The 22,182-nt window shown below is 39.1% G+C and overlaps 1 protein-coding gene across 1 annotated transcript in view; it reads left to right on the top strand.

Annotated features, from left to right (window-relative positions):
* Ankdd1b (ankyrin repeat and death domain containing 1B) overlaps nucleotides 1–22,182 on the top strand; it is a 72,640-nt gene that overhangs the window by 30,007 nt on the left and 20,451 nt on the right. Inside the window, exons 6-9 of the mRNA XM_026404121.2 lie at nucleotides 1,697–1,795; nucleotides 2,943–3,041; nucleotides 16,780–16,878; nucleotides 19,457–19,555. Of these exons, the coding sequence (XP_026259906.2) occupies nucleotides 1,697–1,795; nucleotides 2,943–3,041; nucleotides 16,780–16,878; nucleotides 19,457–19,555 (396 nt within the window). The remainder of the gene's footprint in view (nucleotides 1–1,696; nucleotides 1,796–2,942; nucleotides 3,042–16,779; nucleotides 16,879–19,456; nucleotides 19,556–22,182) is intronic.

The raw sequence follows: 22,182 nt of genomic DNA, 5'->3' as shown, positions 1-22,182 counted from the left end.
ATATAGTGATTGTTGTAACCAGCAACATGTCTTATGGGGACCCTGGAAGGTGCACCCAAGGGATGGTTATAAGAAATATTTGTTCCTTCTAAGCTGAGGTGGCTCCGACACCCATGTAATGTGGCTTTTACAACTAAGTCACTTTGCAACTAAGCTGTCACCTGAAGGGCCAAAGACAGTAACTCCTGAACAGCTGTGTGGACCATGATATGAAGAGACACTGCTGACATCACTAAGCTGCAGCTTCTGTCCTACATTTTCTGAGCAGTTTGCTGCCAAATGTGGCCTGTGATAATTGCTTGAGTTTGAAGTATTTAGATGAACCTAAAATGATACCCTGGTGCACATTTAAATTACTCTCATAGTTCTGTGAGGTAGGGAAGTTGCTTTAAGGAAGCCCTTCAGTGACATGACAGAAACCCAACCCAAACTATTTTAAGGAGAAAAAAAAAAAAAAGGCTTTATGTTTCAGTCAAAGTAGTCATATGAATGGCCCAAGTATGCCTGAATCCAGGAACTCAAATGATATCATCAGGGCTCTTTTTTTTTTTTAAGAGAGAGAGAGAGAATATTAATATTTATTTATTTTTTCTTAGTTTTCGGCGGACACAACATCTTTGTTTGTATGTGGTGCTGAGGATTGAACCCGGGCCACACACATGCCAGGCGAGCGCGCTACCGCTTGAGCCACATCCCCAGCCCCATCATCAGGGCTCTTAATCTCTTTCTTCTTTTCAGTTTGCTTTGCACTGTGCTAGTTACTGATAGCTTAGCTGATGACACCAAAAGAAAAATAATATGTGTCCAGAAAAAGAAATAAGAAAGAAAGAAAGAAACCAACCAACCCACGGATGACTCTGATTGACTGGCCCATGTGGCATGTGATCGTTATCATTTTGCTATATTTAAAATGGAATCTTGGGCTGGGGATGTGGCTCAAGCAGTAGCGCGCTCGCCTGGCAAGTGTGCGGCCTGGGTTCGATCCTCAGCACCACATACCAACAAAGATGTTGTGTCCGCCAAAAACTAGAAAATAAATATTAAAAAATTCACTCTCTCAAAAAAAATGAAATAAAATGGAATCTTGTCTTCTGGCTGTGAGGAAGCACCTCCTCTGATGCTTGGGAGGGTCTATTCTTCTTCTTTTATTTTATTCTCTTATTCTTATTTCTAAAATTTTTAAAAATTTGTTTTAATTAGTTATGTATGATAGTAGAATGCATTTTGATACATTATATATAATGGAGTATTTTCTCATTCTTCTGGTTATACATGATGTAGGATCCCACTGGTCATATAGTTATATATGTACATAGGCTAATAATGTTTGATTCATTCTACTATCCTTCCTACTACCCCCATATCCTTCCCCTCCCTTCAGTCCCTTCTACCTAATCTAAAGTAACTCTATTCTTCCCTAGCCACCCCCAATGTGAATTAGCATCCGCATATCAGAGAAAACTTTCAGCCTGGGAGGGTCTCTTTTGAACAGTGCTTCTCTTTGTTACCATGAAACTGAGTCCATGTTTTGAGTGACAGCCCAAAATTGAATCTGATTTGGGGTCAGAAATCTTGTCAACTCCCTCCCCTAATTAGTTTGAAATGCTATGACCAGAAGGACCTTGCTGACCACCTCGTTACCCTTAAAATGTTGTCAAGTGTGTAATAAATGTTAGAGTTTGTGATTTATTTTCAGAGAGGAAGGAAACCATTTCTTTTGGCAGCTGAGAGGGGCCACGTTGAAATGATAGAAAAACTCATCTTTCTCAATCTGCATACTTTGGAAAAGGACAAGGTGAACTTGATTTTGATTTCTTTGCTGAAAGGGTAGTAACAATTGGTGTGTAGATTTGGTGATGGCATTTTGGCCCACAATAGATTTGGAGATTTGAACTATCCAGGTGAAATCCATTCAGTTTTGCTGTGGATTACCCAGATTGGCAGTTTTGTTCCATAAATGCTTTGAATTCAGTTGACTATGTGGATACTTTCCCACTGTCAACTGCAACCCTCTCCCCTCCTCCCCTGAGGTCTGCTGTGGACTCAAATCTCACATAATTGGGAAGGGGAAAACACCAGGGTGTATATCTGTATCTATATCAACATCTTTAAATTTTTTTTTTAGTTATAGATGGACACAATATATTTACTTTGTTTATTTATTTTTATGTGGTGCTGAGGATCGAACCCAGTGCCTTACACGTGCAAGGCAAGCGCTTTGCCACTGAGCCACATCCCAGCCCTATATGAACATCTTTGATGATTTTCTTAAGAGAAATTCCTATATTGTGGAATTGTGGGTAAAGGGTTCTACACTTCTAAAATTCTTTTGAAGCAGGCTGTGGTAATGTACACCTGTACTCCCAGCAGCTCAGGAGACAGAGGAAGGAGGATAGCAGGTTCAAAGCCAGTCTCAGTAACTTAGCAAGGCTGTAAGCAACTTTAGGAGACCCCGTCTCAAAATAAAAAATAAAAAGGCTGGGGATATCGTTCAGTAATTAAGAGCCCTTGAATTCAATCCCTGGTACCAAAAAAGTAGAAAATAAAAAATAAAATTAAGAAAATAAAATTATTTTCTAACATATGATATGATATATGTTACTAAAATTACCTCTGAGAAATCTTTAACTAGTTCACCCTCACATGGGTTATGTGGAATTACTTTTATTCTCCCACATTTTGCTAGCAAACTGATAAGAAAGGTGAACAAGGAGTATGAATGGATTTTTTTCCTTACTGGTCCACTTAGCTATATCTTCATTTAAAACTTAAAAATACACAAATCTTTAAAAAACTGTAGATAATGTGGCCCACATTCTGATCTGTGGCTTTAACCAAAAAGAAAGCTTCTAAAAGTCCCACTGCAGCCCTGCAGCCCTGACAATTGGAGGGATGTGCTCCTTGGCACAGGAGATTCTACCTGCATTGTGTCTCTGTTGCAGGAAGGAAACACGGCCTTGCACCTGGCTGCAATGCATGGCCACAGTCCTGCAGTGCAGGTGCTGCTAACTCAGTGGCAGGAAGTCAATGGGACCAATGAGGTATGTGGAAATACTCATTCCAGTTAGACTCAGGACTTAAATGGGGGAAGGGTCAGAGGAACAGCTTCAAGAACGGAATTGGAGGAAGACAAAGATATTAGTGCCACAGCCTGTAAAATGTGATGCTAAAATATTTCTACTTTTTGACTCAAGGTATCCCATAACACTTCATTTGTTAACCCATTCATTTATTCACCCGATTATTAAAAAAAAAAAAACTATTTGTGTAATAGGTAAAGTCTGTGTTCTTATGCTAGAAGCCTGCAGGGAAAGAAAGGTATGCCAGAAAAATAATAATGCAGTTATAGTTGTATATGCCATGAAGACCCAAAAGAAAATAATTTCAGAAATAACAGTCTTCACAAGGAGGCGATATATTATCTGGACCGTGGCATTTGAATGGACATTGGCAGGAGGGGTTTTGAGAAGGGCATGAGTGTAGAGTATTTCAGAGAAGAGCCTAGCAAAGAAACTGATGCATGGAAGAGCATGGTTTGTCCTGGGATGGTTACACTCAGAGTGAGAATCGAGGGACTGGGAAAGGAGGAAGTTGAGTGGAGTGCAGCAGATAAATGATGAAGGGCTCTGCTTACCAGGGAGAGGCTTTGGCTTTGACCTAAGTACCAGCAGAGGGTAAAGAGTTTTAAGCAGTGAAGAGGGATAGGAACCATCTTGGGTATAGATGAACTGTGAATATGACACAAAACTACTTTCTTACCACCTAGACCATTTATTTTATGCTTCTTGAAAGAGGTGTTTTGACTTTCATCTTAGATTTTTAAAAATCATACACATATAAGGGAAAAGTAAGTAAATAAGTTGTTTAAATATTCCTTAACTTCAGGTTGACTTGGATTCTTCAGAATCACTTTCTTATTCAGAACCATTTCGTCTTTGCCTTCGAAGGTGTGTGTGATGCTGTGTTTATGTGTCCACATAATAAGAATAACCCACTGTTTTTTTTCTAGTCCACCAACACCCATTCTGAAATAATGCACATGCTCCAACAATGACAGCAATCTCATGTCTGCCTTCTGCTTGACTGAGATTGTGAGATGAATCTCAATTTCAGATGTTCACATGTGAAATAACATATGTCTTAGAATTGATGGAGTATGGTCATAAAAATAGCAACTGTGGACTATATAATGAAAATTGAAGACTATACATGTAAGCATGATGATGCTTGGGAGAAATCACTGTTCCCTTTGGTCCAGAGATACCCACCAGAAGACTCCCATGCATCCCTGAATACTCTGAATCCACCAGTATCTATTTGGATGATCTTGGGTACATTACACAGGTCCTGTTAGCCTCCATTTCCTCAGCTGTAAAATAAACTTGTAGGAAGATAAGGAAGTTTGAATGGAAAGTCTGCGTCATATACTTAATACTGGGAATAGTGCTGGGCACATGTATAAACCAAGTGGTATTTATTCTTTTCACTTTTCATTGTACCTATGTTATCACAGGTACAGTCATTGGGATCATGGTTTCCACATGTATGTGTAGTATGCAGTATCAAGCTTTTTTCTTCTCTTCCAGTTCCTGGGAGAATGTAAGCCAGATTTTCAGCCAAGGATCATAGGGAAAAAAATAGAGCCTTTATTTGTTTATCTTTGTGTGTGTTCACTCTTGTCTGACCTTGGCATAATGATGATCAGGTTTAGTTGGTGTGAATAACTTAAACAAGATTCCAGGTGTTTTAGTTCGCTTTTTCACCACTGTGATCAAAGGACCTGACAAAAACAATTTTAGAGGAGAAAAAGTTTATTTGGTGCTCACAGTTCCAGAGGTCTCATCCATAGACAGCCAACTCGACTCTGTTGCTCTGAGCCCAAGGTGAGGCAGAGCATGACGGCAGAAGGGCATGGAGAAGCAAAATAGTTCAGGACGTGGCAATCAGGAAGCATAGACAGCTCCATTCAGCAGGGATAAAATATAAACCCTAAAGAGAGGCCCCTAAAGAGAGGCCCCTCCTCCAGCCCACTCTACTTACTTACAGTTACCACCCAGTTAATCTGTAGATCAATCCACTGATTAGGTTAAGGTTGTCTTAGTCCAACCATTTTACTTCTGAGAATTCTTGCATTGTCAACACATGAGCTTTTGAGAGATACCTCATATCTAAACACTAAAACCAGCAATTTGAACTCCTTGAATGAGAGTTATGAATCATCCATTAAACTCAAAAAGAACATGAAGGGCTGGGGTTGTAGCTCAGCAGTAGAACGCTCGCCTAGCACGTGTGAGACCCTGGGTTCGATCCTCAGCACCACATAAAAATAAATAAATAAGATAAAAGTATTGTGTCCATCTACAACTGAAAAAAAAATTTTAAAAATTTAAAAAAGAACATGAATTACTTAGGGTAAATCTTAGATGGGATTGATCTTCACATATCACTACAGAAGTTGTCTAAACCTATTCTTGCTTCCATAACAAAATTCATTAGACTTGGTATTTTTTTTTCTTTTTGGCACCAGGGATTGAACCCAGGGGCACTTAACCACTGAGCAATATTCCCAGCCCTTTTATATATTTTATTTGGATACAGGGTCTCGCTGAGTTCCTTAGGGTCTCACTAAATTGCTGGGACTAGATTTGACCTCGAGATCCTCCTGCCTCAGCCCTCTGAGCCACTGGGATTTCAGGTGTGCCACTGCATCCAGCTAGACTGGGTAATTTTTTAAAAATTCTAATTTGTTATGTATTGACAGCAGAATGCATTACATTTCATATTACACATTTAGAACACAATTTTTCATATCTCTGGAAGTACACAAAGTAGAGTCACACCATTCATGTCTTCATACATGTACTTAGGGTAATGATGTCCATCTCATTCCATCCCCTTCCCACCCTCCCCGTTGCTCTATCTAGAGTTTGTATAATCCTCCCATGCTCCCCCACCAACCCCATTATGAATCAGCATCCTTATATCAGAGAAAACATTCGGCATTTGTTTTTTTGGGGATTGGCTTACTTCACTTAGCATTATGTTCTCCAACTCCATCCATTTACCTGCAAATGCCATGATTTTATTCTCTTTTAATGCTGAATAGTATTTTGTTGTGTATATATACCACATTTTCATTATCCATTCATCTACTGAAGGGCATCTAGGGTGGTTCCACAATTAGCTATTGTGAATTGTGCTGCTATAAACATTGATGTGGCTGTGTCCCTGTTTTTAAGTCCTTTGGATATAGACTGAGGAGTGAGATAGCTGGGTCAAATGGTGATTCCATTCCCAGGTTTTCCAAGGAATCTCCATACTGCTTTCCATATTGGCTGCACCAACTTTTGGGTCAATCATCAATGTATGAGTGTGCAGACTGGGTAACTTTTAAATTATAGAATTCTGAAGGCTCGAAGTCCAAGACAAGATGAAAGCAGGTTTGGTGCCTGTTGAAGGCTGCTCTCTGCTTCCAAAATGGTAACTTGTTGCTGTGTCCTTGTGTGGAAGAAGGAGTGAATGCTGTGTCTTGATGTGGAAGAGAATAGAAATGCCAAATAGACTCTCTCAAGCCCTTTTAGAAAGCCACAGATCACATTCACGAGGATGGAGCTTGACCTGGTCACCTTCTAAAGGCTCCCACCTCTGAACATTATTGCATTCAGGATTAGGCTTCAACATGAATTTTGGAGGGACACAAACATTCAATCATAGCAGAGATCAAAATCTATAATTATAGGATTTAATACAAACCTTCTTTATCTACTTAGGTTTGCTCTGATCGAGTACTTTAACATTGGAATGTGTGCACATGGATTTCATTCACTTTTTAGCTATTTTGGAGTCAAGATACACTGGAGAGAACACAAAGTCCAACACAATTTAATTGCATATTAGGGTAGGTTTCAATTGAACAAGTAAAAGTGTACAGTGATAATATTATCCTTTTGAATGAGACCTGTAATATTCATATGTCATTGCAGTCTCTGTTTTCTGTTCCAAGCTGTTGCCAGATCAGTGAGAGTAGCCCATAAAATCGTGCTCCAGAGCAGTGTTCTCCAAACATTCTTGGTAGCAAACTCACATCAAAAAAGAAAGTCAGGCATGCCTTTATTACATATATTTATAATTTAATTAATTATTATAAAACATGCCAGAACTAGATTTTTTTTAATTTGAGAAAAAAATATAAAACATAAATAGTAGTTTTATATTTTTTCACACTAAAGGATTATCTTATATTTATCTTGTATTATATTATCTTATATTCAACTTATATTCATCATTTTGCCCTTTCAGTTTTCTTGTGTATGTGTGTATATTTAAAATATACATTTTAAAAAGAATATATATGGATGTGTATGTATGTATTTGTATGTGTTGTGTGTGTGTGTATATAACACATATATGTTTAAACACAAATATGTTTTTAGCACCTGCCCACATTCATTTAAGTAAGATTTGGCTCTTGGACATTTAGTTTATTTCAATCTTTTTTATATTGTCAAGAAACTCTTTTTATATAAACGTTGGTTTGAATTTCTTACTCTTTCCTTTGGGTATGTTCTTCGAGGTTGATTTTTGGGTCAAAAATATGAACATTGACTAGGTTCTTGATACATCAAAGTGGTGAATTCCTTATTTTCCTTGTTTTTATCTGTTCTAATTAGTATACATGACAGTACAATGCATTTTGGATTTATCATGTGTCAATGGAGTATACCTTCTCATTCTTCTGGTTGTACATGATGTAGAATTACAGTGGACATGTAATCATATATGCATTTTTCCTTTTTTTTGCAAATATTTTTCCCTTTAGAATTTGCCTTTTGGCATCTTTTTTCCTGGAAAAATGAGAAGACAGATTATGCAGAGTGATTCCTTTTTAGGTAGATTGCAGGCCTTAGGCACTGTGGTGCAGTATTTCCACTTTGTCAGATTGGAGCACTGGTTCTGTGCTCCTGCCTCTCTGTTAACATGATTGCTTACTCCTAATCAGCTACAAGTACAACCTATGGACTTACCAAATGCACTTGTTAAGTAGGATAATGTTTTAGGGGTAAATGGTTAAAAAGTGGGGAAGGAATTCTGCATTTCTTTCATGATTTTAGGAAAGAGTTTGCATGAGGAAGGGGACATATCCAAGCAGCTATTACGTGAGACCAATTATTTCTTTTTCTTTTATGTTTTGGTCTAAACAAAACTCTCAACTTTTTTCCACTTTCATTTACCATAAGTTTCAGAAAACTGAAGTACTGAATCACTTTTTAAAAGACTAATATTGCTTTTTAAACAACATGAAACATTTGAAATCATTTGTAAAGATTCAAGCTGTTACTTGGTGCAATTGTACTTCTAATTTTGTATGTTTCATACTGCATTATAATTCCTTGTTCCCAAAATTATCTTTCTTAATAGTCTGTTACTTTCTTGTGGGCTGGATCTGTGTCCAGTCCATCTTTCCAATCCCAATTCATATAGCCTAATAAGTGTTTGATAGAAAGGTTAGTAGAGGTTAATTATGAATGGTGGATGAAAAGTCTTAAATAGAATAGACAGTGCCAGCTTTGAAGTCAAACACTAGACTCATGTCCTGGCTTTGTCAGTTTCAATCTGAGGTTTAGTTTTCTGATCTGTAAAATGAAGATAATATCAACCCTGACTTCACAAGATTGTTGTATGATTTGGCTGTGCCAAAGCATATCATCTTGGCAGTATACGTTGGCACATAGATGCTGAATGATATCCATTTAAAAAAATAAAGTACAACCAATGTGATCCTGCAATCTGTACATGTGGAAAAATAAGATTAAGATTATGTACCCCATTTGAATCAAATGTATGATATGTCAAGATCATTGTAATGTTTTGAGCAACTAATAAAAAAATTAAAAAAAGAAAGAACGTAACTCATTGTGAAAAAAAAATAAGTACAAAAGGTATAGAGAAAGCACACTGTTTCTCAAAGTGATTTCATTCCATTGCAAGGGGCATTTAATTTTTAACTTATTTTCTCTTTTGTTAGAATGGAGAAACACCATTCTTTTTGGCCGTTGAAGGAGGTCATGAAGAATGCAGCAAAGTGCTACTGGCAGCAGGAAGTGATATCAACATTCCAAATAAAGTATGTGCCTTGGGCTCCATTCACTTACACAGTGGGTGGGGGACTTAGATGGTTCTTTGGTAACTCTGGCCCTGCATTGATCACTCGCTGGGTTCTTGTAGAATTAATGTTTATATTATGTTTTGTTTTGGGTAAGAATGATTTACCTCTGACATTCTCCATTCACATCTCCTCAAAAGCAATGCCATTCCTCCCATTCATCTGGGGAAGGAATAAATGAAAACTGGACAAAAGGAGCAAGTACTTGTCACATCTTAAAGACAGGCACTTTTACTCTACTTTGTTTTCTCCATAGCAACTAACACATTCCTGTTTCATACACTGTAGATGTTAAAAAAATAGAAGTTGATTGTGTGAAAACTCAAGTGATCATTTCAAGCCTGGGGCCTGAAGAAGGCAGGATGGTGCCTCCTTCTAAATACAGAGTACTTTTGTATTAGTGATGCTGCAAGAGCCTTTGAAACTCTCAAGACTATTATCTTCACTTTTTAAAAGAACAGATAGCTATAATTTGAAAAGCTAAGGAACTGTGTTAGTCAGGTGTTTTTTTTTTCCTACTGTGACCAAAAGAACAATTTTAAAGGAGAAAAACTTTATTTTGCTCATAGTTTCAGAGGTCTCAGTCCATTGATGGACGGCTCCATTGCTCCATTGATGGATGGGTCCAAGGTGAGGCAGAACATCAGGGCAGGAGAGTGTGGTGGAGAAAAGCAGCTCAGGACATGGCTACAGGGAAGCAGAGACACCACTCCCCTCAACACAGACAAAATATAAACCTGAAGGGTACACGCCCAGTGACCTATTTCCTCCAGCCACACCCTACCAGCCACTCAGTTAATCCCTATTAGTAGATTAATGCACTGATCAGGTTAGGGTTCTCTTAACCCAATCATTTCACTTCTAAACTTTGTTGCATTGTCTCACCCATGAGCTTTTGGAGGACCCTTATATCTAAACCACAACAGGAACTCATCCAAGATGAGACAACTAGTCAATGGCAGTACAAGGATTTGAACCCATTCTGACTCCAGCACCTTCACTTTTAACCACAGCAGTGGCCTTGACCTCAGATAGTTTATTTTCTTTTTCTGTTTTTTTCCTCCTAATTAGTATTAAATTATGATGAAAATAACTCATGACAAAAAACTTGGATAGAACCAAATGGTGTATGATAAAAAGTATCTTACTCCAACCTCACAGGTCAGTTTCATTCTCTGAAACTAAAATCATCACTAGTTTACTCAGTCCCCAGGAATTTTCTATGCGTTCATGTGGAAAGTGTGACTTGACTAAATAGATGCATACTTGTACATACACTGATATGACACGAATGGTAGCACACCATATACTATATATACTGTTCTGTATCTTGTTTTATTTATTTATTTATTTGCTTTTGGTACTGGGGATCAAACCACTGAGTTACATCCCCAGCCCTTTGTATATTTAATTTTGAGATAGAGTCTTGATAAATTGCTGGGACTGGCTTCAAACTTGCAATCTTTCTGCTTTAGCCTTCCAATTTACTGGGATTACAGGTATGTGCCACCACGCCTGGTTGTTGTTTTTATTTTAATTGCTGATATCTTAGGATCTTTATATCAGCATAATGTGTAAAAAATTTCTTTTCAAAAGGAAATTCTAGTGTTTAAATATTAGAATCAGAATAAAGTCCCAAATAGGTAATGTTTTAATTCCCTTGCAATCTGCTGGTAGAGTATACTTTCATACAACCCTTTTGAAAAGCATTTTGTCACTTTATTTTTATTTATGTATGGGAAATTATTTTAAGGGAATAATCTATCTACGTGTATTAAGAAAGATGATGAATTTGTTATCAGTAGCCAAAGAATTAGATACAACCTGTATATACAATGAGTGGTAGGAGAAAGTTGAAATAAAAAATTGGTGTATTTTTTTTAGTTGTTGATAGATCTTTATTTTATTTACTTATTTATATGTGGTGCTGAGAATTGAACCCAGAGCCTCACATGTCCTAGGCAAGCACTCTACCTCTGAGCTACAACTCCAGTTATATCTATTTTTTGGAAATTATGTAGCCATTAAAATTATAATTATAAATACTGAAAATATATTGCATATAAAAATATATATCATAAATAAAATTGAAATAATAATATATAGTATATAATAAATATTAATACAATAACAGTAGATTTATATTTAAATGGTCAAGGATTGTAAGAGAGAATAGAAAATGAAGATAGTAAGTTGCTTTTTACTGACGTTGAAAGGTTACTGACACAATAAACACAGCATCAAGAATTTGTGGAGCCATGGAATATTCAGCATGTGAAGAGCTGTGTTGTTTTTCAGTTGTTACACAATACCCCTGTCTCCTGCCCCTATCCCCAATCTGCATCCACCTGCAAGTCCCTGGGGAAGGCCTCTCTGCTTAGTAAAACTCTCTTGGGCTTGCTTCATTGTTCTGTACCTGCTCTCTCGTCTGTGCTTAATTATTTTGCTCTCATAGATATTTTGTTTTGTAATGATTTTCACATGCATGGGCAAACATTCTCCCCACTGGACTAAGACTTCATCATCTCCATTGTCCACATCCTTATAGCTGTGGCCTTGGGTGCTTAGGTAGTAGCCTCTAGGCAGATAGAAATTGTATGAAGTCCATTCTCAGCTTTTACTAGTGCTGTGGTTTGAATATGGTTTACCACCCCACCCCTCATTAGCCCCCAAGCTCATGCAGAAATTTAATTGCCAAAGTCTTATGTTAATGGTATTAAATGGGTAGAAACTTAATCTGACTATAATATTTACAGATGTCATCTCTGGCAAGTGATAATCACTTAGCTCACTGGGGTGATGGTATTCTGGTAATGTTTGTATCCTAGTAGCTCTATAAGAAGAGAGAGACCATGTAGACTGAGATAAACACATACTTTTGCCATGATATGATGAAGCCACGAGGTTTGGACATCTAGCCTCAAAAATTTTGAGCTAAATACGTCTTTTTTCCCTTATAATTTGGCTTGCCTTGTGTACTTAATTTTAGTAATGGAAAGCTGGCTAATGCAGTTTCTTCTAGAGTTTCTGCCTAAGTTCATTGGCACATTTCCCAGGTCAGTAACCTACCATCACCACTGCCTAGACCCATTTTTGCCATCCCAGAGAAAATCCCAGGGAAACAAAGCAGTGTGATGCAAAAAAGCCAGCAGCTTGTACAAATGTTATCACAGATGTGTTAGACTTGTTTTGCTTTCATTTCTGTAGGTGATTGATGTGTTTGATCTTGGAAATATTTCACTTGGTGGCAGTGATTTGTCTTGGTTTCCAAGAGATTGCTTTTGTGTTCTCTTGCCCTCTCCCTATCACTAAGGAGAGAGGATACATAGTGGAGTCATTTCTGAGGAGGTAATTGGAGTAAGATTATGGATTTGGTTGACAGCAGGCTTCCTCCTTTTGTGTTAAATGGAGGATTTTCCCAGGCCTAGCTAACTGCCCGGGGGTCTACTTAGGACTTTTGTAGACCCTAAGAATGCAGATTTCTAAAGATCCTACCCCACACCTTATCAAATATATTTAAGTGCCCCCACATTCCACTTTAAATAATTTTTGTTTTGCTGTTAATTACTCTAAAGGGCTATTTTATTTTTGGCTTTTACAATTACTTGGCTACAATAAGCACCCAATTTATGATCGACTCTGGTTTCTTAAAATTCTGTGTATAATTGGAAATTGAAGAAGGTGAAAAAATGTAACCTATAAAATTGTTTACAAATGCCATGAATATTTTATGAATATTACATTTAACAATCAATAAAGTATGAAGATGTTGCTTAAATATTTATTCACTTCAATTTCATGGTTTTCTCTTGGTATCTTGGAACCAATACATATATTTTTAGGTTTAACATATTCCTTTCCTCTTAAAAAATCTGTGGGTCCTACCCACGTCTGTAGTGTCTCACAGGTAGCATGCTGCAGATTCCCATAGCTCCTCCAGAATCTGGCTTTGAGTTCTTGAGAAGTTTGTTCCTGCTTTAGGTAGCCTTGGATCTTCCCAGTGGGGGCACTTCTGACCATTCTGATTGAAGTGTCCCCTTATCCAGGAAGGTTTTTCTTGGTCACTCATTGGAAAACAGCCATCCAGTCATGTTCCCTCACTTCTCATTATAGCACTTATAACTAGTCAATATTATTCTTAAATAAATATCCAGAATCTATTAAATAGATTTATTCTAAATCTCCTGATTTACTGATTTTCCAGTCTACCAATCTGGACCAATTGATTGTTTACCTCCATTGGGATGAAATATCATAGATCTTATCAAATTTGTTGACCAGGGCTAAGGGTGTGGTTCAGTGGTAGAGCGCTTGCCTGGCATGTGTGAGGCATTAGGTTTGATTTTCAGCACCACATATAAATAAGTAAATAAATAAAATTAAGGTCCATTGACCAATATAAGAAAATATTTTTAAAAAATTATTTTTAAACAACATATCCCTCTACTATCTAACATACTGCCTGGCACATAATAGGTGCTCAATAATTTTTGTAGAATGAATAAAATGGTAGTTATGATTACTGTACACATTTCCTAGTTCGTTTATCTTCCCGGGTTACTGTAGTTTGAGAGAAAGAGTTAGGATGTTGTGATAGGTATCTCCCCAGCCCCAGAGATGTCCACATAAGCCCTGGAACCTATGAATATTTAGGTTATATGGCAAAGGGGAATTCAAATGGAATTAAGGTTACAAATCAGCAAATGTTAAAATGAGATTATTCTGAGTTATCATCTAGATGGGCCTCATATAATGGGTCCCTTGAAGTAGGAGAGGGAGGCAGGTTAGGAGGTCAGGATGATGAGTGTGAGGAGAGCCCAGCTAACCACTGCTGGCTTTGAAGATGGAAAAAATGGTGTGTGAGTCAAAGAATGTAGGAGGCTTCTAAAAACTGGATGAGGCAAGGAAACTGATTCTCACTCCAGAAAGGAACACAGCCTTCAATCAAACACCTTTTTTTTTTTTTGACCCCAGTGAAATCCATTTCAGAATGTTTTACTTCTAGAATTATAATACATTCCTATTAAGCCACTAAATTTGTGGCAGTTTGTTATAGCAGCAGAGAAAACAAATGTAGGTGGTTATGCCATTTTTATAGATGAAGATGGAGGAGCCCATACTTGATAAGCCACTTCATGCTGGGTCACATAGGAATTAGCATCCTCCCAAGCCAGGATTCTGTTAGTCAGAGATATACATATCATTCCTGTTAACATCTGTTCCAGTTACCTATTGCTTCATAGCAAAACAACCCAAAGCCCAGTGGCTTGAAACATTAGTGTGTATTATATTCCATAGCTTTGTGGTGTTAACCCAAATGGCATAGGAGAAAGATTCTCTAAAGAAGAAGTTTATATGGGATAGGAAAGCATTGCAATAGGATGATGTGTGTCATAAAAGTAAATTATGTGCTTATTCAAAGAGGTTAAAGGCCAGGGGAAATTTTTAAAGGCAAAATGAGAAGGATTACATAAAATATTTTAAAACAATAATCTTTGGCTACTCGGATTAATAACAAGGTGGCTGCAGTCTAAGATTAAACAGACAGTTGTTGGGCAAATGTCCTTGTGAAAATATTTGTGTGTGTGTGTGGGGGGGAGTGGATTGCAGTGGCCTTAATTCAAGGTTGTGGTTCTGGCAGGCTTTAGTGAATAGTTCTTATTATCAGGCAAATATGCACAGGATCCCCTTTTTTGCAACCTTCTGTCTTGACTTATCTGTTTATTAGGCCTTGACAAAAGTGACTCTGTTTTGATTCTGACAACTTTCACAGTGGGCTGACTGTGCTCACATGAGAGATTCTTACTTTTGGTCTATTATGTGATTATAGTCTGATGTTGGCCAGAATTTTGGTCATTTAAAGCCCTAACTAAGCCAGGTATCCAAGATGGCTCCTCACATGCCTGGAAGTTGAAGCCAGTTCTGTTGGGAGCTCGCCATGGGCTCGTGACCTGAGCACCAACATATGGGACCTCAGTGTGCCTGAGCCTTCTTACATCACCACAGCAGCTGGACTAAGAGGAAGTATTGCAAGAGGCAGACAGCAGAAGCTGCCAGCCTGATTAGGGGTCATGCCATCACTTCTGCCATACTCTGTTGGCCAAAGCAGTTACAGAGTCTACTAAGATTCAAGGGACTGAAGAAGCAAACCTTCCCTCCTGAGGGAGAATGGCAAAGTCACATTGTAACAGAGCATGTGGGACCGGATACCAATGCAGCCATTTAGGGAAAGCAGTTTTCTAGAGTACCCTTTTTTTAAAAAAATATTTTTTAGTTATAGGTGGACACAACATCTTTATTTTTATGTGGTGCTGAGGATCAAACCCAGTGCCTCACTCACACCAGGTGAGCGCTCTACCTCTGAGCCATAACCCCAGCCCTAGAGTACCCTTTTATGGAGCACCTGAAAATACTTTGTGGCAGTCTTATGGCTGATCAGTCAACAACTAATTGCATTATTGCAAGGTGCCATGCTGGGCAGGTTGGAAGTTCAAGGATTACCAACAGCAGGCTGTGCCCTGGAACAGGGTGCCATCTAGCTTGGGTGCTAAGTGCAGACAGTGAGCTTAGGGAAGCCTCAGGAGGCAGCTGGAAGCAGAGTAGAAAAAAGGTGCTAAAGGAGTCAGGTAAAAGGACAGAGAGGCAGTCCTTCCCGTGGGTGGAAATCATACTAAACTGTGAAGCTGTACCTGGCAAAGAGGAGATCTGGTAGTCAATAGAGACAGGGAGGGAGGAAATCAATGAGGCATTTTTTTTTAACGTTTTATTTTTTAGTTACAGTTGGACATAGTACCTTTATTTTTTTTTAATTTATAATTATATGTTGCTGAGGATCAAACCCAGGGCCTCACACATGCTAGGCCAGTGCTCTACCGCTGAGCCACAACTCCAGCCCCCATTGAGGCCTTCTGGAGACTAATAACCAAGTCACCTATTTCACTCAAGGAAGACATTTGCGGGCAGTGTAGAGAGACGACCTGGTTCTAGTTCACTTCCTACTTCTCCAAGCAGGGATTTAACTCTTATTTACCTGCAGCAAATTTGTCTTAACTCAGGGTGCTATAAGAAAATACTATTAAACTGGGTGGCTTTAACAACAAACAGGGCTATTTCTCATAGCCCTGTAGGCCGGAAGTCTGTTAGGGAGCTTGTTGGGTGAAGTTCTAGTGAGTGTTCTCTTCTTAGTTTATGGACAGCTGTTTGTTGTGCCTTCATATGGCAGAAAGAGGACTAGAAAGTGCTCTGGTTGTATTTTTTTTTTTAATAGGGGCATAAATCCCATTCACCAGGACTCTATTCTTATGACCTTATCACCCTCCAAAGGCCCAACTTCCAAAAGATGTGTAGCAATTGGGATTAGGGTTTCACCATATGTATTTTGAGGGGATACTTGTAGTCCATTGCACAAATGTTCCTGAACTCTGACAGCTTAGTGGGAGACACTTTGAGATAACAGTCTCTGCCCATCCCCCCAAACAATTGATAACACATTGGATTTCCTTTTCAAAATAGTTGTATTTTGTCATTATACTAATTGTTCATCGTATGATGAACACTGCATAGCATGTTGGGTTTTGATGGGGATCCTCCCTGCTCTCTCGACCTCTCTCTTGCAGCTCAATGTCAGTGTTTTGCAGACTGCAACCCGGAATGGCCACACATCCCTTGTCAACTTTCTTCTCAGTGAGAACATCGATCTTCACCAGAGGATGGAAGTGAGTCTATTCTAGTTTACACAGGTTTTGGTCCTGGTGCCCCAGGCTGGCGGCCAGGGAGATGTCCTTCACAGATAGATGTGTGGGAGGAGATGTTTCACAAGGCAGGGATTCTTTCTGGGAAGCCTGACTGACTTTTTTTTTTTTTGGAGGCTAAGTCTTAATCTTGAGAAATACAATCTCAGGGATGAATTTTAGAAAGTCACTGAAGTTCCAGAGCAAAATGAAATCTTTGTGTTTTAAATATTTGTATTCACTGCAATAAAACTTTCTCCTGTGTCTAGAGATGCTGTGACTCTCGTTGGAATCTCATCAGTCTGGGAAATGAAGCTGCTGTAAACATGAAGAAGAGTGATAATTTTTCCATCTTGCTGAGTGATCTTGTTTTTCTTGTGAAAGACAATCCTTTATAATGATTTAGGTTTCTGAAGTTTGAATTGGCTTTGATAGAATTAACAAAGGCCCTCTGTGCTGGAATTGGACAGGAAGGTTTCCTTTATTTTTCACTGTATTCTTGTTTCTCTTGTGAGAATATTATTTCCTCCGATCTTGCTGAGACATTATTATTTACTGCATTAACTTGAGAGTAAGGGATGTGATTTAAACCATGTCTGATGGTTTTTGGAGCATGGAGTTAGGGAAATTGGCTCTGAACTAACTGGTTTCAGGCCAAGGATGCTTCCTGTTTCTCAGGAGGAGCTGGGCGCCACAAGGCGGGTGGCCCTGGCAAGGATGCTGCCTGCTTCTTTGAGGTGAGGGATGCTTTCTCTGTGTTCAGGCTTAGAGCTTCAAGGGAGGAAGTATTCCTGAACAAAGGAGGCCTATGCAGCCTCACCCTCAGATGGCACCCACAAGCTTTCCTCAGTGCCATCTTCTCCTTTTTCCCCTCAGCCAGCCTCTGATCTGCTCAGGTAGCAGCCCTACCTGCCCCTCCTCTCCTCTCCCTCTGTGTGCTGGTGAAACTTGCCAACTCACTCCATCTCTCTTCCATCTGTTTTGCCCTGTCTCCTGAGAAGGAGTCTGCTGCATATGGAAGTCAGGAAGGTCTTGGTTCAATTCTGGTCTCTCCCACATTCTTGCTCTATGGCCTTGCCAAAGTTACTGATCCTCTCCGTGTCTAATGTATAAAGCAGAGAATATAAAATCGAGTGCTAAGATTGCTGTGAATGACATCTTTTTCTGAAAAGCTGTCAGTTAACCTACTGTTTAAGACAGTTTCCCTAGTGCTGGGGGGAAGTGTGTAGTAAGTACATTGTGAGAATGTGTTGAATGTGCCCAACTGATGCTTATCGTTATCACCTGTTACACTTGACCAACGTTGCTCTCTTCTGTCCTAATCACTGGCTCTAGCATGCATCTGTGTCCCCTCTCTCCACTCTCTCTGCTCCTGTCTCTCCTACCATGCCCCTACCCCTGCACACAGTCTCCTTGGATCTTCTGCCCAAGCTCTCTTGCACCTGCACCCCTCCCTCACTCATGACCCTCACTGGATGCTCCTTCCCCACCCCTCTCCTGCCCTAATTGTTTTTGCTCCCCCTCTCCACTTCATCGACTTTCCCCTACCTCTTACTCCCTTCCAGCTTCCTTCTGTCCTTCCTCAGACCTGTTTTCTCTTGTGCCTCTGCAGCCTGTGCAGCTGGGTGGATGAGGCAGCAGGGGAGCTTGGAGGCAAAGTGTGTGATGGTGATGGGATGTTTCTGTAGTCTGAAGGGTGGTAAGAAGCCAGGGTAGGGATGGGTGAGAAGGGTCATGAGCTCAGAAGATAGACAGTTTAGCCACAAAGGAGGCGAACAGGGAGAAGGCTGCAAAAGGTTTGATGAATACATTGTGGCTGGACTCTGTGGAGGCAGGAAGGCTGAACCTGAGAACCTAGTGCATGAGTAAGTGGAGATACCGGTTCTGCAAGACATTCAAGGGATTGAGGGCTTTAGATCATATCAGTTCAGGAAATGCTGAATGTGTATACATTTCCCCTTCTGTGGCTGTTTCTATTGTCTTTTGGCTCTTTGAAGGCTCTGAGAAGTCCTGCAGTTCAGCCTGTTTAGTACTTCCTTATTCATATTTGAGGTCAGCTCTTGGTTCTTCAGGAAAGCATTTTCTGTTCTCCTGAAAGGTCAACCCTTCCCAACCATCACACATACCTTTACAGCACTTTTGACCTTTCCTTCCAAACACTTATCACAATTTAATTACATATTTGTGTGACTTTCTAAAAAAAAGAAAAAGAAAAAAAAAAAGAACATTTGTTTGCCCCAGTAGATTAGAAGATTTCTGAGAATGGACTCTGGTCACTACTAAATCCCTGGCATTCTGAAAAGAGACTGGCCCATAGTAGGTGCTCAGTATATAGTTCCAGAACAGTGGATGGGGAGAGCTGATTGCTGGTGAGCTGGCTTGCTTCACACACAGCCCTCAGAATGATAATATTTGCAGAACTCTTAACTATGTGCTCACCACTGGGTTGGGCAATTTTAGTACTCAGAGAAGATCAGGAAATGTCTGCTGAAATGAGTTGCTTTGTGATTTGAATGTTGAAACCAGAATCTTTTGAATTTGAAAATTTTTCTTATTTCTGCAGCCTAAGGAATCCCCTCTTCATTTAGCAGTTATCAACAACCATGTCACAGTGGTAAACAGCTTATTAAGTGCACAGCATGATATTGACATCTTAAATCAGGTAAGCCAAGAAAATCAGAATCCAAAGAGTTTATTATGTTTCAACACAGTTGTGCATTTATGGGAAGTTCTGATGGAGTTCAAGTTGCCTTAAAGGTTCCTGGGAGAAGCATGTGCGTCTTATTTTATCCTTTTTTTCTTCTGTAACTTCCATTACACCTTCATACTTTCTCTTTCAAAAGATGTAACTGGGGTTTAGCCAGTCCACGATCAGATTGTTCACATTGAACAGCTGTAGCAAGCACTTGTGATAAACAGTAGCTCAGAGGTAAATTGCCAGAGGCCCTTTAAATCAAAAGCCACTCCTGCTGTGTGAAATGTGTGAAATGTTGTCCTTGGCCAAGAGCCCTTCCCCACAAGAAGGAAGCTTTGTTTCTACATTAGAGACAATAAATGTATCTTGCTTTGCCCAAAGGCAAAAAAGACCTCTTGGAATACACTGATGGCCAGGAATTCAATCAAAGGGAGCAGAATCAAATGCCTCATAAAAGCTTTCAATCTGTCACTGGTTGAAAATGAGAGTTTTAGGTAGAACAACAGAGCTAAGCCGAGCTGTCTGGCCAGGCTGCTCTCTGGGGCTGAGCTGCCATCTTCCAGTGGATGTCAGGAAAAGGAAACCCCAGCTATGTCCTGCAAGTTAGGGCATAGGGCATTTATTTATATGCAGTGGGCATGTTTGTTCTAACTCACCATGGGGTGCCCATTTCCTCCTATGCAAAACCAGAGCATGACTCAGGTCTCTGCGGTCTTCTCCACCTCCAACCTCTGAGTTAATTTTTGCTGTGAGCTAAAGGAAGACGGATCTCCATTTCTGTCTCTTTCCTCCTCCAGGAACTCTTCCTTCTTTTTATATCTTTCAGGATCACAAAAGATCGAGTGAAGGGAAAACCCTCTTGTTATTAAATCTATTTACTTATTGGATTAGGTTAATGCCGTGAATCTTTTCTAATGGGTAAAATGTTTGTTAAATACCCAAAAGCTGTGTTCATGTGTGATCTGTTTCCAAGAACTGGCAGGATGCAGTCTAGGGAAGGAGCATTTATAGAACTAGATTTGATCACTTCAATCTTTTTATTAGACCAGAAAAAATACACATGTGAAATCAGAAAATTTGTACACAACACACACACACACACACACACACACACACACACACACACACCAGGGATTGAACCTGGGATACTTAACCATTGAAACACATCACCACCCTTTTATTTATTTCTTTTTAAAAAATTTTGGGACAGCATCTTGCTAAGTTGATTAGAGCCTTGCTAAGTTGCTGAGGCTGTCTTTGAACTCGCAATCCTCCTGCCTCAGCCTCCCAAGCTGCTGAGACTATAGGCATGTGTCACCACCCACAGTAGAAAATTCATGTTTTACATATAAAATATTTATACAAAATAACATAAATATAGTAAAAAGGTGAATGTGTTTGTAGTCTCCACCAAAGAAAGATAACTCTTGTTAATGTTTTGGTGCATTTAGTGTCTTCTAGACTTTAATAGCTTTAATATCCAAATGCAATTTTATTGGTATCTGATGTATTATGCTTTATCTCTGTTCCATTTTGGTGTGTACCTTTGGAAGGTTTGTGAAAAGGGTGGAGTCTTCAATGATGGAGCCCCAGTGGAGCACACTGCCATCTACAGGTGGACCTTTAGTAAATGCTTTTTCATAATCAAGTCAACCCCTCAAGCGAGTTGGCCTTGTGTTCTGGTAGAAAGAAAGTACTGGGCTTCTTGCTGTTGCCCAGCTGTGTGACCCAGGAGAAGTTACTTCCCCTCTATGTTTAAGGGGTTGGGTTCGATAATATCCAAGTTCCTTTCTGTCCTAGTATTTGAAAAATGTCTTCACATCAGCATTACTTTTGGTGAAAGGTTAAGGTGAGTGATTTTCTTATGAGAGCACGCTTTTCTTTTGAAACACCCTCATAGGAAAATGATTACCCACAAAAGAAATAAGTCTTTCACTCCTTTCACATTATTATGTGTAAAATTTGGAGAACAAATAAAAGCATCAAGAAGGCAATGAAAATAACCTCTGATCCCTTCATCTAGACATTATCATTGTTATATTTCCCTGTCTTTGTTTGGTATGTATCTTAAATTAAACTAAGCTAGGTATAGTGCTGTTGTCTCCTAACATTCTTAACACTACATCATAAATATTTTCTATTTGTAAAAATAATCTTTTATTTGTTTACTTATATGCTTATTTATTGATTACAGTGCTGGGGATTGAACCCAGGGCCTACCATGCTAGGCAAGTATTCTACCACTGAGCTACAGCCCCAACCCTTAAAAATAATGTTTGAGTTTTTATTGTGGTAAAATACAAATAGAATTTACTGGTTTTTGAGCTTACCATCCTGTGATGTTAATTGCATTCACATTGTTGTGCAACCATTACCACCATCTACCTCCAGAACTGTTTTCATTTCCTCAGACTGAGACTCCATACCCACTAAAGAATAACTTGTTATTTCCTTCTACCCCAACTCCTAGTGACCACTGTTTGTTTAACTTTCTGTCTGTGAAATTTGACTACTCTAGGTAACTCATTGAAATCTCTGTCTCTCTGTCTCTGTCTCTGTTTTTCTCTCTCTATGGCTTGAGATGGGATCTCATT

This window comes from Urocitellus parryii, chromosome 1, assembly GCF_045843805.1.
Source record: "Urocitellus parryii isolate mUroPar1 chromosome 1, mUroPar1.hap1, whole genome shotgun sequence".
In the NCBI taxonomy this organism is placed as follows: Eukaryota; Metazoa; Chordata; class Mammalia; order Rodentia; family Sciuridae; genus Urocitellus; species Urocitellus parryii.
This window is presented reverse-complemented; position numbering and strand designations above follow the sequence as displayed.